This window comes from Leptosomus discolor, chromosome 5 (assembly GCF_034619465.1).
Source record: "Leptosomus discolor isolate bLepDis1 chromosome 5, bLepDis1.hap2, whole genome shotgun sequence".
NCBI lineage: Eukaryota > Metazoa > Chordata > Aves > Leptosomiformes > Leptosomidae > Leptosomus > Leptosomus discolor.
The window spans coordinates 32,209,370-32,228,936 of NC_141395.1; the positions used below are offsets into that span (position 1 = coordinate 32,209,370).

At 39.5% G+C, this 19,567-nt stretch overlaps 1 protein-coding gene across 1 annotated transcript in view; it reads left to right on the top strand.

The window, feature by feature from the left end:
- Positions 1-19,567, top strand: part of ANKRD44 (ankyrin repeat domain 44) — a 137,828-nt gene that overhangs the window by 93,028 nt on the left and 25,233 nt on the right. Inside the window, exons 10-16 of the mRNA XM_086466198.1 lie at positions 2,039-2,153; positions 5,682-5,764; positions 7,109-7,172; positions 9,605-9,673; positions 10,426-10,566; positions 13,411-13,494; positions 14,506-14,617. Of these exons, the coding sequence (XP_086322324.1) occupies positions 2,039-2,153; positions 5,682-5,764; positions 7,109-7,172; positions 9,605-9,673; positions 10,426-10,566; positions 13,411-13,494; positions 14,506-14,617 (668 nt within the window). The remainder of the gene's footprint in view (positions 1-2,038; positions 2,154-5,681; positions 5,765-7,108; positions 7,173-9,604; positions 9,674-10,425; positions 10,567-13,410; positions 13,495-14,505; positions 14,618-19,567) is intronic.

Below are 19,567 nucleotides of genomic sequence, written 5' to 3' on the forward strand. Positions count from 1 at the left end.
TTGGTTTCGCTTCTGTCTTTCTGTCTTTCCTTCTTTCCCCTCTAATTTTAGTATTGTACACAGATCTGATTGCAAGTGACTTTATGCCTCATTGCCATGGGGTACTATGGAAGAGAGAAATGTCAATGCTTGAAAGAAATTTGGGTTCATTTTACAGTACTTAATGAGTTGGCTAAAGATATCTCCATTTCTGGCTGCTGTCTGTAGCATCTTGTAGGGAAGAATGGACTACCTTAAAATTGGAAAATTGCAAATGTGATACCTGTCTTTAAAACTGGGGAAAAAGAAAAGCTGGAGAATTTTACACAGGTCAGCCAAAAATTCTGGAATGAGTGAATGAACGAACTGTTCGTAAACACATAGGGAGGAGTTGGCAATATCTGGCATGGACTTCTCAAGAGTAAAAGAGGCTGAAACATCATAATTCTCTTCTACAGCAGGGTAGCAGTCTTTGTGAACACAGCACAGTTCTCTGACTTTTCTGTGGGCAAGTAATGTTTGTGGAGGCTCCACCTCAGGGACCCTGTTTGAGCATTTCACTGACCCTTATTTACTGTTAGAAAATGCTGTATAGTGCTTTACTAGAACTTTTCTTCTTCTACTTATGGCCTGTTATCTGCTGTGAATAGTGGACATGCAGTAAATATTACCATATCCTGATGTTAGCAAGACTTCTTATGCTTTCATAAAGTATTCTCACAGCAAAATAGTGGAGTATTAAAATATTACAGTGTTGGTGCATAACTAGTTGAAAAACTACACTCGGAGACTAGTAATAAATGGATTGTTGTTGAAATGGAAGGTGTAGTGAGAGGGTTTTCAGTTTCCCTTCTGCAACTGGAACTATCCAGTATTTTCATTAACAACTTGGATAGTGGAATAGAAAATGTGCTTTTAACATTTGGAGAAAACATGAAGTTGGGAGAGACTGCTTGTTTGGCAGAAGGTGGAATCAGAATGGAAAGTGATTGTGTAAAATTGTAGACAGAAGGTATAATGCAAGGGAAGCAAAGGAAAGATCCCACACACAGGCAGGAGTATCAGTTGGACAAGTTCATAATGGCAACAGATGGATGGGTGGTGGTTCCTCAAGAAAGGATCTTGGGCTTATAGAGGATCAGAAGCTTGTTGACCACAAATCAACAGCGTCATGGTGCTTAAAAAAACCCAATCAACGATGTACACAGTGCTATGCAGTGTACAGGAGTGTATAGATAGGAGCGTAGCCAGCAGGCATGAAGTAATCCTCAGCTGTATTACTGTTTCTGGCTTTTGACATGTTACTTCCAGAAGGATGTGGGCCAGCTGGAGAGGACTAGGGGATGGACAAGAATAGTTGGAGTGCAGCAAAACTGACTTACGAGTTGATACTGAAAAAATTACAGTTCCTTGGTCCAAAAAAGAAAACAAGGACTTGATAACAGTCTTTGCATGGGTCAAAAGCCACAGCAGAGAAGAACTAATCTATTTTTCCTGCTTGTGAGGATAAACCTTGAGATGACAGGCTTAAAACGCAACAGGAAGAGTTCTCTACTTAAGCGCTGTTTTGTTATTATTTGGTAAGACACAGAGAAGGCACACCACACGCTTGTTGTTTGCAGTGTGTTCCTGCTGGCCTCTTAAACGAACTCTATTTAACATTTTTGCCTTACAGCTAAGGTTGAGTGGCAGGGCCTTTGCAATGAGGGCATAGTTTCAGCAGTTTATTTTGTTAGTTTAATTCAAGGCATCCATTTGTACCTTTAGGTGAGCAGCAAGTCTGAATCATGTACTTGACCATTGTATGTCATCCTGTTCACCTATTTCCCACCATTTTTCTCCACCACTGCAGTTGGAGAGGAAGGTGAAAATGCTTCTGCCGGACCATTTTCAGTACCAGCGGCTGACAACTTGCTGTGCGCTGGTTCTTGGTCTCTGAAATTTAGTGTCTCTGTGGCTGGATTGGTTATGCTGCATTCACTAGAGAGAAATGGCATTTGTGGTCACTGGTTCATGCTTAATCTTTCAGTGTTAAACTGTATGAAAATCTCTTTTGCAGGAGGGGAAATCGACTGTGTCGATAAAGATGGTAACACCCCTCTGCATGTGGCTGCAAGATATGGACATGAGCTTTTGATTAACACTCTCATAACCAGCGGAGCTGATACTGCCAAGTAGGTGGCTGAAGTGGAGCTGTTTCTAATGATCAAGTGTTATGTCCAATGCCTGAAAACACAGTTACTCCTCAGGTTCTAAAATGTGAAGGTTAAAATGGATAAGTATAATTGTACTGTACTTAAGTGGGTGCCATGGGGCTAAAATGTGAACACTTGGGAAGTGTGGAGGGGAAGTAAGCCCTGCTTAGTTCCTATTGTGCCCAGTTATGCAGTTACAAGTGGTACAAGTACAGCTTCTTTTTCCTAAAACATTGATGTGGCACAGTGGTACATAATGCACATGAAGTACGTATGTATATACAGCGCATCTTGATGACAGTTATTCCAGAAAGTCTGTAGCCATGACTTTGTACAGGAGACGAAATTGAAAAAAATTCAGATGCCTTCCAAGGGAATTGTGTGCATATTTCTTGGTATCTAAATTATGTTTAGTGGCCTGTCATACATGGTGCTTATTCTTTTGTCTTTTATCTTTTAGTATGACACCGGGTAATCAATACAAATGCGGTATTGCACAGCCGATGTTACTACGTGTATCTGATCTCAGTATAACTAGAGCCTGTTTTGATGTTGCATAGTTTCTGATACTCAGGTGGCTGAAATAATAGATCTGTTTTTATCTGTTTTGTGAGTTTGGGAGTCTTTTTTGAATAGGACAAGAAGTTGAAATTAGACACATTTCTAAATGTTGTTAGTGCTTTCTGCTTCAATTAAATTTTTTCTTTTTTTTTTTTTTTTTTTCTCTTGCACATGTGTCAAGACTGCACCCACAATATGATAAGTATTGTCAAGTCAAACATCAGGAGGTGCTTGATTTTTTTAGGAGTACTTGAGTATTGGTTAGTTGTATTCAGGTTCTTATGGTCTGTCAAAAGAAAATAGCAAACCTGAGAGTAAACAAAGGGATATAAAAACAGAGTAATGCGATGCCATGCGGGATATCTGTACCAGGTGTTTAATAGCAGCATCTGATTTCATGAATGTAAGTTTTTGGCAGTTACCTCCACATGTCTCCAAAATATAATTTAAGAGTCTTCTACCTAGAACCTACCATAGAAATCAGTGACTTCTCTTGAAACCTTACATAGTTAAGAAAACCTACTTTCAGACGTAAGTGATCTGGTTTTAATTTTGAAGATACTTGCAGCTCTTAGTATTTTGTTTGTTTGCTTGATGATGTTTAAGAAAGTGGCACATTTGCCCATCTTCCTTTATCAAGTACGACTGTCACCGTGCAAACTTGAAGGTGGAACAGATCTTCAATTGGCATGGATAATGAAATTCCACAGGTTTCAGCTAACATCACTGGATTTTATTAACATAGCCAGCATGAAGATCTTGGTGTCTAAACAGATGTGTATTTTTCCTAGCTCTTTTTCCAGTACAGTAAGTCTCAGTCTATCTCTTGAGGTTTAAAGGGAAAATGAGATGCGGTGGGATAACCCACTCTTGGAATCAGAGTTAGCCAGTTAGAAATTTCTGTTTCACACTTGGGTGACTGGAACATCCATCGAATAAAATACTTTTTCCAGCAGCAGAAATAAGTGAAATAAGAAGTTGGCTCAGAGATACCAGGCAGATCCAAACGATGCTACTGTCTGTGCTAAACAAGGAGCATTGAAATGCTGGGAATGGGTTTTCATATGTGCTGCATGTAAATAACTCTGGCTGAGCTCCCTGAACTGGCTTTGAAAACAAGATTCTGCAGCCTTGTTAGCAACAACTGCAGACAGCTTGGTCAGTCTTCCAGGCAACTGCATTTATAGAGCAGAGTGTGTAAGTGATGGGAGGAACCAGTATGAACAGCACTACAGAAGTGTGAAACTGGTTAGCAGATGTGCAGATAATGTATTTCAATGGAAACCAGCGAAAACATATGCTGGGAGGAAATCTTGACCTAAAAGAAGAAAAATGTTGCTTTGGATAACTTGGTGGAGGAGGAGATAGAGGGAAATGAGTGTAGGAAGAAGCACAACAATACAGAATGTGCAATGTTAGATTAAATAAATGAATCCACAGCTGAAAAATGCAACCTGTTTATACAGATGCAGCAGCTTGGTGGAGCTTGTGCTGTTTCCTTCAAAGAATATGCTGTCAGATCATCTTTGAATAGTTTTACTCTAAGATGTAGATGCTGACACTAGCAAAATTGAAATTTGTACAGCACCACAAGTCACTCCTTAGTGTAGTGAAGCAGCAAGGACACATTTAATGTGAAGACAGAGGAAGGACAGGCCTGTGGATTCTGGAAAGAATAATTTTTTTCAAAACAAACCAAATCAGTTGAATATATATATGTATAAAATGTTGGAGAGAGAAAAATATCTTTATAAACATCCACATTATTTTTGTCAAAAGCTTCATAAGTGATTATGATTTATGGTGAGCCTTGCAGAAAGATGAGTTCCTTTGTCTTTGGGTCTGTATCTGAAATCCTCTTCCATGAGGTGATCATACTCTTCCATCCGCCAATTGTCTTGCAGAAATGAAGGGCAGATGTGAATCCATCTGCTATTGTTAAAGAGTTTGTAATTTTTCAAAAATATATCTGCTGAAGCAGGCAGTAGATGATAATCTTGTTGAGATAGTTGGTTTCAGAGACTCCATGTTTATGTGCACTTGGAGGACTGCTGGTAGGATAATATTTCTAGAATAACAAGATGCTTTTCACAAAACAGTGCTAGATGACAGAAGCCAAGATGTCTGAACTCAAAAGTCTTCTAAGACGGTAAACAGCGGCATGCTTAGGGACTGAACTGGGATGATACTAATAAAAGCTGCTGAGTGCTCAGCTTTTTTAAAAACTATGTGGTTGCCTGATACAGAGTTAGCCTAATGATAGGGCCCTACTTTTTTTTTGGTCTGCTCTGAGAAGAGGGTCATGTCTTAAAAGGGGGAAAAAGTGAAAGGAAGTTGAGGAGAGTAGCTGGAGCAAATAAGAAAATTAGATGTTTAATTCTTAGGATGTGGAGAGAAAACTGTGTCATGGCAGTCTAAAGGAAAGCGTAAAGAAGAGTCATCAGCTACCCTGGCCCCAGAGGAGACAGAGAGGGAAGAAGGGGAGGCTTTGAAAACCTGCATGAGAGTTATCTAAAGATGTTAACTGCGGGAAAAATGGGTTTCAAAAATAATAACAGGAAAATTTCAGCGTTTACTTTTACCTCGGAATGGCAGTTGCAGTATGTGTAGCTGATGCAGAGATTTGTGCATCCCAAGCCGGGAAATTAACTCCAAGCAGTATCTGCTCTCTCGCTTCCTCTCTTACCTTGGCTTTCGCCTTGAATTTTTAGAAAGCTTCCTGCCACATTCTGTTCAAAGCATAATGCCAAGATTTTGCTGCATCAGAATATTTTTAACTCCCAAGAAGGCTGGTAAGGAAATACAGATAAAAATAACATGGCAGGAAGGATGTTCCTTGAAAAGGACGAAAAATGCTGCCTTTGTGGAAGGAGCTTTTGATGTGTGGTGTGTGTATGCAACCTGCATTTTCACATGACTGTGTAATGAGGCTGTTGTGCCTTTCAGGTGTGGGATCCACAACATGTTCCCTTTACACTTAGCAGCCCTGAATGCTCACTCAGACTGCTGCAGGAAACTGTTGTCATCGGGTAAGTAAATCCTGCAGTGTCTGTGGAGCTCAAGTAGTGTGTGTCTCTGCTGCTTATGGCCCTTTCATACTCATTGTTGTGAATCGTTTGAATGAAAGACTTCCTGTGCTGCTGTGTTCGGCTGTGTGGTGTAGTGTGCGGGAGCGTGCGAGGCTTTCCTAACGGCATGCTGGTACTTCCTCACATCCTGTATTGTTCATGGCTGAAGCTTTTTTCTGCTGCCAGGTTCAGAGATTTTATATTAAATCATCAAGAGGAGGGAGGAAATTTAGGACCCATTTTCAAACTGTAGGAATGTGAGAGACTGTTTTGGTTTGGGTTTTTTCCCCCCAAAGGAATAATTCAGTACATTATTTCCTTGGGGCCTGCACTGGCGCAGGTATTTACATCTCACTGATGATGATGGTTTTAGATGCAGCTAAAGTGTATTTCTGAATCTGGACAGAGTAAAGGAGTTAGGCTGACCAAAGCTCTGTGGGCACGAGAGGGGAGATGAGTGAAAGTGTAGCATTGAGAGAGCAGTCTTGGGTTCCTCACCAGAGCCCAAAGCAGAAGAAGCAGGAGTTTACTGACACAACTGTTTAAAAAGAGGCAGTAATCAGGTACCAAATCCCAAATTATTTTTTTCCAGGAAAGAGTTCCCATGGGTTAAAAAATCACAAGGCATATCATAGGCTTTTTCTAGAAGATTGCTTCATTACTTAACATGTAAAATCTCCTACAACTACTTTTTCCCCTAAACATGAGTCCTGTAGGCTATAAAAAAAGTGTGAAAAATGACAATTACATACCCCATTACATTAAACCTTGGCACGCTCTGGCCTTGACCACTAGATCAGGAAGGAAGAGAAAAAACTCTAGGTGACCAGAGTTAATACTGTGAGCCTTATATCTTTGGCCTTGTGCATCTTGATGAATATCCCTGCGTGCTCCTGGAAGCCTTTTTCCAACCTGAAAACCACATGCAATAAAAATGGCTCCATTTCGTGTTCAGGCTGACTCTGTGGTTTTTCTTCATGTTTTCTGTCTTCATGTCCTGCTGTCGCAGTCCTCTTGATAAGTATCTACCTCATAAATGCCTGTCACATGGTTTTAAATAGGGATGTGTGCAGAGCTGCATGTGGAAATAGGTGCTCGTCGACTTTGCAGCTCTTTTTATAGAGCTGCCAAACTGGAGCAGCCACTCGCCGTTCCTGTGACAACCTCTTTCTGACTGTAGTTGCTTGCGTTCTGTTTTTTCCCAACTAACTGATTTTTCTGTCTCTGCAATGTTTCTTGTGGTTTAACTAGGACAAAAGTATAGCATAGTGTCCTTGTTTAGTAATGAGCACGTGCTGTCTGCAGGCTTTGAAATAGACACCCCTGATAGTTTTGGAAGAACGTGCCTCCACGCTGCCGCTGCAGGAGGGTGAGTAGCTGTCACTGTAGCTGTTGTAAGCTATTTTGTGACTTCCTTGCCGATTTGGTGCCAGCCAACTTGACTGTGCTGTCCACAAAGGAACTTATTGCGGTGCAAAGGAAGCAAAGCAGTCTGATGTCAAATTTGGGTCTTTTGCCACTGCCCTCATGTAGGGGTTGCTTGCAAAGTAAAGAAGATGATCTGATTCCCTCTACCACAGAGAGCTGGGTTGTGATTTGAAGCATGGGTTTCAGGTGTAGAGTAAAACTCTTTCTTTTTACGCCCCTGTGAAGACTGCTTCAGCTTTGGCTGTGGGTACTGCGTACTCACCCAGGTCTGCTTGTTGGCCGAAATGGTCCGTGAGGGCCAGCAGCCAGCTCCTAGGGCAAAGTGAGTGAGGAGGAGGAGCTGTAGCTCCTGGGGTGCTGCTGGCAGGAGAGTTATTCCTGGCCTCCACCTTTGGACTGTGTCCTTGTCCAAAAATGCAACTACGCAACAGTGCCCATCAGATTGCAACCCTGGAGTCCAAATGCAGCTCAACTCCCTCTTTCCCATTTTTCAGGTGCAAGTTTCAAAGTTTCTGAAAGAAAAGCCAAGAAACTAAAACAACAACAAAAAACCAACCCCAAACCAACCAAACACCACCCAACCTCCAAATTAGAACATCAAAAGACTGTCGTTCTCTTAGAGTGATGCATTCCTGATAAGTGCTGGGAGGCCAGAAATTAAGGCAAATTAAAACTGAAATACATCATTTAAGTTGTAAATGTAGCATCCAGTTAGTTTAAATATTTCCAAATAATTATCAGTGGAGTGCTGTGAAGTTAACCTAGCAAAAGGACGAAACATTTGGCAAACACTGGGTTTTGACTCTTCTGTTGAGTACTTTATGGCTCAGAAAACAGCTGAAATGGAGCCTTGGCTAGAACCCAGCTTGGATTCTCTATGGTGATAGCAAGCAGAAATGATCGTCCACAGCAAATACTTGGCAGTCTTTCTGGAAGTTGTTTTTTCTTCATGGTGGACCAAAAAGTATAACTCAAAGTTTTTGTTATTACAAAAAAACTAATAAAATTGATCCAAATACTGGTTTTATTATTCTTACGGTATTATTCTTCTTGATACTTGTCTCACATAATAGAGGAGGTATGACTGTTGCTTGGATGGAGATTAGTAGTATAATTCAGATGCTACCTCTTCGATAAGGCTGCACCCCAAAAGAATACTAAAAACAACCTAGAAGTCCTAAAGAGGAGAGACTTCATAAGAAGCAAAAGTGGTTCATGAAAATAAACCTTGTTTTTCCAGTGGTTTACTACAATTGTCATCACTAACAAATGTTTTTATTTTTAGTATGTTGTGGTGAGTGTTCTGTAGCTATTTTATGCAATAGCAATTTAGAGTAGGGATGAACATATGCCATCGTATTGTATCCAGTCTTTTTTTTTTCGTGGAGCTGGAGCTATATAAAAGGCATTCGTTTTTTTCCTGACACATGCCTGTTACTCCCATTACATTAATGGGACTTGCATGGGTACTAGGAAAAGAACATACTTCAAAAGCCTGCTCATCTGATTGTGAGCACAAATAATTTATTGACCCTGTGAATGACAAGGAATCTTGAAAAGTGCTGTGCTTCTTTATGTCGTTTTCTGGCTTGGAGTCATACATTTATTTGCTTGAATTACAAAAGATGTGAGAATTCAGCTGTTTTATTTTTTGTTAAAAATCACTTGGCTTTAAACAAGATGAAGAAGTGGCTATGATGTGCTAAATTCTTTCAAAGATACAAAGCAATGGAGTTCAACTCATCCACCCATCTAAATGCAATGTTGATATGACAATCACTTTAAATAGCTATACCCCTTATTTAACAAAGCACTTAGAGATGTGCTTAAATCTATTAATAGTCAACAAATCATATGAGAATAAACCCAAAAGTAACTCTTGTGATTAAATCTCACTAAGTAAACAGGATTTGAGCAAAGTGCTTACTGTCGAATGCTTCGGTGAACGGGGGTGGATTTCGTTAAATGTCACCTTTTCATTATTAGACTGGCATTTTATAAGCTAGCAACAACTTTCTTTTAAAGTTCCTTTATAAAATACCAGTTCAGTGTGGGAAGCATTAGGGTACGACTCCCATTGAAAATCTCCAAACACCCTGAATTCATATCACATTTATTGTGCTGTCTTTGGGAAATGATTTTTTTTTTCTTCTGCAGAAGAGAAGTTTAAGGTTTTCTAGAAAAAAAAGGAAGTAGTTTTTTAAGGCTTCTTTTTCTGTTTGATTGAATTTCATGTTGTAGTGGGTTGTACCCTCTTTTTGCATGGCAAATAATACAAAGATAGAGTAACTCGTTCCTTTTTGGGGGCAGGGAGCAATACAGATGTAAACTACTGTTTTGTTCATATTTTGTTTTCTTTGCTTCTCTTTCCAGTAATGTTGAATGTATAAAGCTCTTGCAAAGCAGTGGAGCAGATTTTAATAAGAAGGACAAATGTGGGAGGTAGGTAAATTATGAAATTAATTTAAAAAAGAAAAGAAAAAAAAAGAATCTAGCTGGCAAGGAAGAAAGACCATCTCAGTCTGGAAATCATATGTTCAATGAAAAATGACCGTAAAATGAAGTAGGAGTTTGGCCTTCACTGCAGAACTCTTGCTGCTGCAGTTACATGCCAGACAGACAGATGCAGACTTCATTAAATACATAAAAGCCATCCCACCCTTTTGAGTTTTCTGGTTTAAAAATATCACAGGTTTATTTTTTTTTCCTTATTACTTCTATTATTGCCTAAATTCTTGCGCTTGTGTGGCCAAGACAACACCTGGGTTATGATGGGAGGATTGCTGCTATTTGACGTCCTTCCTAAAGGATTTTTTTTCCCCATATGAAGTGTTGCTATGAGTGTTGCTATGCCAGCTAAATAAGATGCTGCAAGGGACACCATGCTTTGCTCTGCCTCCCAAGTAGAATAAAGTAGTGTGTATGCAGAGCAACAGCAGAGGCTGTCACTGGGAATAGGTTGTTTACAAGACACAGATTGATGGTCTGTATCCCATTAGGCTTCGTAGGAGCACCAAAACTTCCTGTTAACACAAAGTTTTGTTAAATTTCTGTAACTTTGCATTTCATCACAGGAAAATAAGGTGCTGATACTGACTGCTGGAAGTCTGTAGGAATGCAGCAATTAAAATTTATCGTTATCCTCAGTGGTGCATATTACAATATGAGGTAAAAAATTGTCACTTATGTTCCAGGACACCTTTGCACTATGCAGCTGCAAATTGTCATTTCCACTGTATTGAGACACTGGTGACAACAGGAGCCAGTATTAATGAAACAGATGACTGGGGACGCACCCCTTTGCACTATGCTGCTGCCTCTGACATGGACCGAAAGTAAGAAAGCCTGTTTGTATTCCTTGTTTAAAAGTGCTTTGCCAAATCAGTGTCATTCTGTTCTCTTCGTGATGCTGTGTCATTTGAGTCAAAAAAATTATCCCACTAGCAAAAGAATTTCTTTCAGATGTATATATAACTCCACACTGAGTTGCTCTGGCTATAAGCCAAATCCTCAGGTGACATGGCATTTCAGGTCTACAGTTTACCTTTGATGTAATACACAGTTTTGCAGCCACCCTGTCCTACTGAACTATTTTCACAATATTTTGTCTACTGTTTTCATCTGTGTGGTTTCCTCACAAAAGTAAGCTCAGAGAATTTTCTACATCTGCTTTTCAAGTCCATCAGAAGGGACGGAGCAAGAGACAGAGGAAGGAGAGGTTTTCCTAGGTGGGCTGCAGTGACAGACAGTCATCTGGCTATTCTGACAGACTTTATGGAAAAGACAGGATAGATCTACTGATGAGTCTGTCTCCACTGTCAGAGCTGACAAAAATGCTCACCTTGTCCAAACAGGTTGCTTCTTAGAGACTTTAAAAAGAGAGAAATCTGGGGAATATCCCTTGGCAGAATGCAGTGCTGTTCTTATGAGAAAGGGGAAAAACAGCTGCAAAACTTAGAAATGCTGTGGTTAGTGACTGCAGTTTCTAATTCCCAGATAGTTGCATGGTTTGTCAATCTCTTCCTTATAACATACTGTCTAAAACAGGCTCAATTATCCTGTTAGTTTTGTCTTAAAACTGTTAGTGACTTGTATTTATTTTATGTCATCGCATGTTTCTCTGTCTCATTCCTCTAGACACTAAGGAACTGGTTTTTTTGTTTCTTGTATAATGAGGTCTGGTAAAAATACATCTGGCTTATTGCCAACAGAATACCACCTCAAAGCCACTGCAGGGAAACTTCGGCTTAATTTTGTGGTAGAGGTTTGGATGCCATACCAGAGGTGTGATCATTTGCTGTGATAATACTTGATATAAAAATGTCTTCCCTATCACCCTCAAACCTGGCAGGGCTGGAAAGAAGGCAGCAGGATCTTCAAAGGTCTATGCTTGACATTACAATCAGAGTAGGCTTGTAGGAAGGCTTTCACCACTGGCTGTTTCTAATTCTGTCTTGCCAGGGTGAGGTGTTACTCGGGGTGTTGAGAATGGTGATTTGCTGTGTGGTTTTCAGCTTTTGACTCTTTGTAGGTGAAATTCCTGCATTTAAACCTGGTTAACCTAAGGATGCTTCGACTTCCATCACTATTCCAAAAAAAAAAAAAAAAAAAAAAAGCTTACTTTAGTCCCCATCCTGAACAATGGCAGGAATATGTGGCCTTTATTTGCCCTCATAGTCCAAACCTAAATTGATTCTGACGTGGTGGTGCTGTCTTCTCATTAGATTTTCCAGTTTGAGATACTCTGGAAGAAGCCTTGTTACATAGATGAAATGCTATTTGCAGTCCATGATTTTGTAAGTCAGCATATTTTTTTTTCCTGCTGAATAGCAAAAAAATCCCAAGGTTGGGCAATCTCAGTCCAAAGAATATTCATAATTATTTATCTTTGGATGTGGGCAGTTAATGAGCAGGAAGAAGTCTTGGTGCAGCGAGGTTGCCCTAGTGTTTCAGCTGTTTTGGTAACTGTTGTTGCTTATGATCTTCAGAAAGTATCCTCTCCTGCAATGGAAATCACAACAGCATTTTCGTTAAATAAATAATTGCAGTTTCTGACTATGTACTGTTTCTCTAGATTATCACTATTCTGTTCAAAAAATATTATTTTTGGGACCTCACTGATTTGTAGTTAACTGAAAGCAGATGCAGGTAGGATTTAAGCATAGCACAAGTACTATCTATGAGCTTAAAATGTTAATATTCAGGAGAGTTATTTTATTAATAATGAAGTTTTCTTTGGGTCAGTGGGCTTTGGACAGACCCTGGGTTTGTACAATGACCCACTATTGCTAGCACCCACAGGAAAAATGTCAAATGTTGATATTACAGATGGGAAATGGCATATTAAAAAAAGAAAGTACTGTTCTGCATTGTGCAGAATCCAATCTGGAATTTGTGTGTTCTATTGGGATTGAAATTAGCAAACTGTTCTTCTACAAACCTTTCAAGCTAGGAATCCATTATGATAGCAGTTTGTAAACATTCTCTGTTAGCCTTGGTGGCCAAGAAGGATCATAGTCACAGGTTCATAATTGTAAGATCACAAATCATAGTCTTCTGTCTGCCATCCATCCATCTGGGAAGCAGAGGTGCCAAAAGTGTTCTGGGTGTGCAGGAATATGAAGACATGCTGCGGTCTTTGAGGAATCTAAAGAATCTGACTGAGAGCCACACAGTGTTGCCAAGACATTTCACAGAAAGAGAGGACAGTCAGCAACACAGCTAATGCAGATTCAAGATAGACCAATTTAGTATCAGTGATTAAAGTTTCTCTAAATCTTAAATATTAGAGAAGAACTAGTGGGTAGCATACTGCAGGAAGAAGCAAGCTCTGGTGATCCTGAGTTCCTCTCTGCGAAGGAAACAAAATGCACAACATTGCTGTGGGAGAAACAGAAGGACTCTAGAAAGTGATGATCAAACTGTTTCTGATAGAAACCAGAATTTTCTGGTTTGTTTTTTTTGCCATTGACTTGCAGGACAGTAGTTGTCTCCATGGCTTGCAAAACTTACTAGCTGCAGACCCATGCAGTACACTCTTTTCACTTGTGTGATTCTTACTGTTGGCTGGAAGAGGTCAACTCCTTGAAGAGGAGATGGGGAATGGGTGGCAGATGGCATCAAAATCACTATTATGATATTTTGAAAATAAGTTGCATTTTTCTGTCCTCTGTGCTAAGAAGAAAGAATATTTTAGGTAACTCCCATGAAAATGCTGAAGAACTTGAAAGAGCCAGTGAGATGAAGGAAAAAGAAGCTGCATTGTAAGTTTGGTGTCAGTAAAGCAGTTAGACTCCATTTCTGGAGAATGCCGCTTCTATGGGCTGCAGTTTACACTCTGCTTTTGCTCATTCATTGCTCTGCTAAACACAATGCTTGGCTTTAATGAAGGCTAACCTGAAGAAAAAAAGCTCTGTGCTCTTCTCTGTGCATATATTCCCTAATATTTTTGTTTCTGTGCTTGTTGCTGTTTCTTAATTGAAAATGTGCTGCTTCAGTAATTTAATAATTCTTTAATATTGTGCACTGTCTTATTTTAATGCTTTGCACTGAGCATGTATGTTGCAAAAAGAAGTAGCCAGTGGCTTCTTCTATTTATATACTTGGATTGACATTTTCATCTAGCTGCTTAATGATTTTTTTTTTTTGTTTTAAAAATTCCATTTTTCGTATGACAGCCTTACATTCACTGCAAACTACAAGCTATGGAAGAAAGTACTGATAACAAAATGATGAGTTCTTGATGGTGTAAGAAAAAGTGGCAGGCATTATTAAGAGCATAAGGGATCCTTTGAAAAATACATGATTTAAAAAAAAAAATGCCAAGAAAGAAGAAAATATATTTATGTGTGTACATGCCAGGAAATTAATTCAGTTAAGTCTGTTTTTCAGCTTGCCATAGTGTGCATTTGGAGGCCAATGGTTTGGTTGAAGAGTTTTTACATATGGTAGTAACAATTCTAGGCTGTTTACATCATGGTTGTAAACAGATTTATTTCGGGCTTTGTAATAGAAAATGATGTTATGATCTAGATTAGCAAAGGTTGGGTTGAAGATTGTCGTTTGTGAAGATCTTCAAAGATGAGTAGGGATTTTCTGTTTTAAAAGATGGTGAATGTGGGGAGCTATTGGTGAGAAGAGGGAAACTTGCAAGTGATTTGAGGTTCTGCTAGAAATACAGAATTAACTACCAGTTTTCAGCGCCACTCCTAGTTGCAGTGAGAGGATCTGTTAAATATTGTAAAGTCACATTTAAACAAGTGAATTGTCCACAGGTGTCTAGAGTTCCTTCTACAAAATGATGCCAATCCATCCATCCAAGACAAAGAGGGGTACAACACTGTGCATTATGCTGCTGCATATGGGCACCGGCAGTGTTTGGAACTGGTGAGTGCTCATACAGTTTGGAGGTCTCTTTGCTGTGTTATGTGTTTGTGTAAATGCTAGAGTTGTGAACTCCCCTGACGGTTACTATTTGAATTCTTTGGGTATTCATAAATCTGTGAAAACCTGCAACATGGTGCAGTTAACTCAAATACATGCAACCAGTTGTGGCTTAAAAACATATTAATCTCAATAATCCAGTCCAAGCTGGTGCTTAAATGTTGTCTTTGGGTGGAGTTTATGTGTGCTCAAATTATTTTTAACTGCAATCAAAATATTCCTGGTGTATGTGTATGTGCCAGTAGTCAGGGAGAGCGCCCAGTTCATGACAGTGTATGTGCCTTCTTTTGCTGGCACATTATCTGACTTGCAAACTGAGACACTCTTGTCAGCTGCATACCTGCAGTGCCTGTTTTCCTCTGGTGAAACAACAGCAGCAATGATAAAGTTACTGTCATCAAGATTAACCTTGTATGCAATGTAACTGAGGGCTGTGTTGTTGTTGTTGTTTTTTAATAGCAATCACCTGAATGATTAGAAATTGCATCTCGTAAGAAGCCAAAATTTTGAAGCCGAAAATTGGATTTGGAAGATGTATAGTATGGATTTATAGAAGTTTGTGACTTGTAAAAATAAGTGTCATGAAGATGGGTGTTCACTGATCTGCTTGATACGCAGGGTGATCCAGCATTACTGGGTCACATATAAGTAGGCTCTTATTGATTAAAAAGAAAAAGCTGTGATTAGAAAATTGCATAGATATTCAGGCTTTACTAAGAAAATCGTGTGCTGTTTAGTGTTTTATGTTGTTTGGTCCTTTCTTTGTTGAAGAGTCAAAGTATTTAATTGTTGAAAAGGAGCTCTGCACAGCACATGCTGCTTTCACACCATATTTACCAGCACTGTCAGTGACTGCTGCCACAGGAGATGTACTGCAGCTGGCCTACGTCACAAGGTCACAACAGCTAGGAAACTCTGACCTGAAATTACACCAGGGCAGCCCTGGGTCAGAATTTCAGGTGGGATATTAAGCCTTTTTAGCTCTCACCTCAAGTATTGTGTGTTTAGGACACTTAAAATATCACTGCTCTTTTGTTGCTTGTGGCAGTGAGTTTGGCCTTTCCTTGTTTAGAGCCTTTTCCTAGACCTGATGTCTCGTGACTGCCTGTGGAGATGGAGGGGTCTTCTGCTGAGCCTGTGGCCCATTTGGAACAAAAGCAAATGTTTGTGCTATTTGAAGGGTGTATATATAGAGTAGCCTCTTCTGTGCTGTGTACAAGCCTATGCTTGTATGGCCGCAGCAATGTGTATTGCAACCTTACCTGTGTCTTATCACCAGATTCTTGCGTGACTTGCATGAGCAGAAATTTTTATAATGGCGTCTTCACTGGGGAATTCTCTTCAGCCTTCATATCATAGTCCCTGTGTACAACTACTGTGGATCAGACACAGAGAATGGTCCCCTCTTTTTTTCTTTTGCTTGTTGATGTGCATGTTTTCTGGCAACGTATCAGTTGCAGGCAATGAACTGCTATTGAGTCCTAGTGTTTCTTAGGCTTGCCAGAGAAAAGGAGGAGCTGGGAATTCGGTGCATATCAGAGGTGTTGGTTTGGTTTGGTTTGGTTTGGTTTGGTTTGGTTTTTTTGTTTTGGAGGGTGAAATGCAAACTGTGGATTAGACATAGCTGTGCAGCAAATGTTCTGTATTTGGACAGAGAAATTAAATGTTTTTCAATGTCAATCTTCCCATATTTGTGACTATAGCTGCAGTATAGAAACTCAAGGTCAAGCATAATTTGCAGAGTTATAGTCATGCAGCTGTTCTGTGTACACTGGTGAAAGAAAACTGCTACAAATTTTAGCCTATTGCATGGAAAGGACCACTCCTGTATGCTAGAGTGACTACCTGGAAGTTTTGCGGGGACTGGGATTTTGCCCTTGATGCTCAGGGGTTGACAGGCATCTCGTTTTCTCTCTGGAATACAAAAGCTAAATGTACCAGAAAGCATGTGTGCTCTATCAACAGTAGGACCAGGATTCGTCATCTTTGCACTCACTGTCAGAAGAAGGTGGTTCTGTTTTGTTCATGTGAGCACTTGTCCCTTAGCTGTAACAAGTTACTGAGGCTTGAGTGTAATAACTTTATATTTCATAACAGTGACTAATTGATATGGGCACTGCCTTTACACTATTTTTTTTGGCATTACTTGGATTCAGGATAGCAAAAGGGTCAGGACCAAAGTCTTGAGCAGCTGAAAAATAATTGTGGGCATGAAATGGCAATAATCCTCGAGCCTAGGTTTATTCACTTATTCCAGCATGAGACTCCCAGGTGTTAAGACAATTGTTGATTCCCATGCTTCAGCTGATAAAGTAGTGTCATATATAGGCATCACTATCCTGTAATGCAGTCAAATTGTTTTTGACAGAGTTGTGGTTATTTGTGGCTGTTTGAAGGCTGTGTGTAAAAGCTGCAATAAGAATTCATCTGGTGCTGATGGAAAGGAGCCTCACTGCCTTGTGAGTCTGACTGGTGGCTTGGTTACAGTTTGCTGTGCTCTCTGTGGTGGACCTATGACAAGGACTTCATCATGAACCACAATCTATATTTTTGGTAGCTATTAACCACAGTACATTGACTGCTCCAGTTATTCATAGTTGAATGAAGCATCCACTAAGGTGTAATTGCTTCTAGGCATGACTTTTATCTAGAGGCCCCTTCCTTTCCATATAGCAGAGAGAACAGGAAGTCATCAAATGCCATCTTAGTTCTGAAGCTTTTTGTTTATCAATTTTGAAAACTAAAAAAACTAAACAATGAAGATCCAGAAAATTGGCAACACTATTTGCCTCGTTTCTCTCTCCTGAGCTGCACCGGGCTCTCCTTGGTAATGGTGGAGGAAGTTGCTGATTCCAGTTAATGCTGCAGGTTGACTTGGTGGGTTAGTGTGTAGAGTAGGCACACAAGGACAGCTGGCTATGTATGAGGAGTACTTGGCTGGTTTTGTTGCTGTATCTTGGAAATACATTTTTCTTGTTTTTCTTGTCTTCAGTGCCAATGAAAAGGAAAGTAAGTTTCACAATATTTTTAGTTGCTCTTACTCAAGGAACAGTGGGAGCCCAGCAGCCCTAATTTCAATGTAAATATGTCTGTAGATAGGCAGAGAGATTTTTTATTTTGGTTTCTCACGTGCAATAACAGAGATAAATTAGTGTCTTTCTTAAAAGTGCTAACTTCAAACCACTAGTTTCTGTCACAGGAACTTTGACATACAGAATACTCTTCCTAAAATATTTCAAATCCCTTCTATCCTGAAGAAGAGATTTCAGGCAGGATTATTGAAATAACATTATTTTTCAGTGCCAAATTAGCTATTATTTTACTGTTTTATCCCTTGGGTAAATGTGTTTGATTTATTATTGAAAGCTCATAGGAATTATTTTCCCTAGAACAAGACAGTTCTTTATGGGCGTAAAACTGTTAGAGGAAAGAGTACATACAAAATATGAAGCTTTAATTCTGATAAAAACTAAGGCAAAGTGGGTGCAACAATAAACTTGATTTTATAAGTAACGGTTACCGGTATTTCTCTACATGCACAATAACAAGCTTTAGCAAACTGTTAGGGAATTATTTCAGTGTTCCAGAATATGTCAAGTTTATAAAAGACCTTGTAAGATTGTGGGTTGTTTTTTTTTTTTTTCTTCTCCTCTGCCCCCTGGTTTTTATAACAGGTATCCAACATAGCTTATTTTTAAATAAATGGTCACTTAAAAAAAGTCTGAAGAAGAAGATGCAGTATCCAGTGGAGTTTCCTTCACTGAGGGGTCTGATCTATGCTTTAAGGACCATAGCTTCTCAGCATTACAAAATATTTACACATTTGAGTACAGTTTAGGAAAGACTCGTTTATCTACGAATTTTTTTTTTTTTTTTTTTTTTTTTTTTGACTTTTGAGTTTACTGTGAGCCCAATACCTTGGCTGGAATTTAGCTAAATTTCTTTGTGGAGAGAAGAGAGGTATTAGAAGAAATAAGGTTTAAGAGTGAAAAGGTCATATCCTTTGACCCAAACAAATAAAATTGGTGTTTGCGTGTTCAACCACAGAGCTCAATGACAGAAGCTTTTTTCCTGGAGGACCTTTAGATTGTCAGGGATATTAGTGGGGAAGTTGCCCTGCAATGAATGACTTGGTGTTGCTAAAAAGAAAAGAGTGGAAACAGATTCTTGAATTCTTTCTCCAACTGTAAGGAGCCATTCGTAAAGGCTGAATGGTGGGCATGTGTGCTTGCAAGGAACTGAAACTCCCATCTGCTCTCCTAAAAATAACCTCATGTTTGTTTAGATTGGGACTGACTTCTTTGGTGTTCGATAGTCAGGGATATCAGTCACGATTGCTAGCTGGTATTTTAGAGCTGATGACATCATCAAATTACTTTGGGAAAAAAAAGAAAAATATGGGGTTTTTTCCTTAAAATGATCTCTTATCACAAAACCCTTATGTGTGAAAAAAGTGAAATTTAAATTGTAATTTCACATTAAAATTCTATCTGGAGAGCCAGTCAAGTACTTTGTGCTGGCAAAAAATAGATTTCTGTGCAGTGTTAGGGTAAACAGAATTAAATGCCTGTCTCCTGTAGTGAAATCACTTCTCTGACTGTAAGAATTGATGGTTATTTTCTCTTTTAATCTCCTTTTCTCTTTATTTCATCAGCAAATTAAATTCTCTCTCTGGCTAATAGAAATTGAATCAGCACAGGGGCCAATTAATTTGAGGATGGGAGGAGGAGAGCATGGTTTATCTGAAAACCGTGTCCAAAAGAAAAGACAAATCTCAGTCTGCCTGCCTGCCTGAAGCAAGGTGAACCACACAGCTGTGTGTGTCAGGGAGCTGGGGCAGAGCGATATTTCCTGCTAGCAGAAGGCCATCTTGTCTGAGCCGTGAAAGGAGAG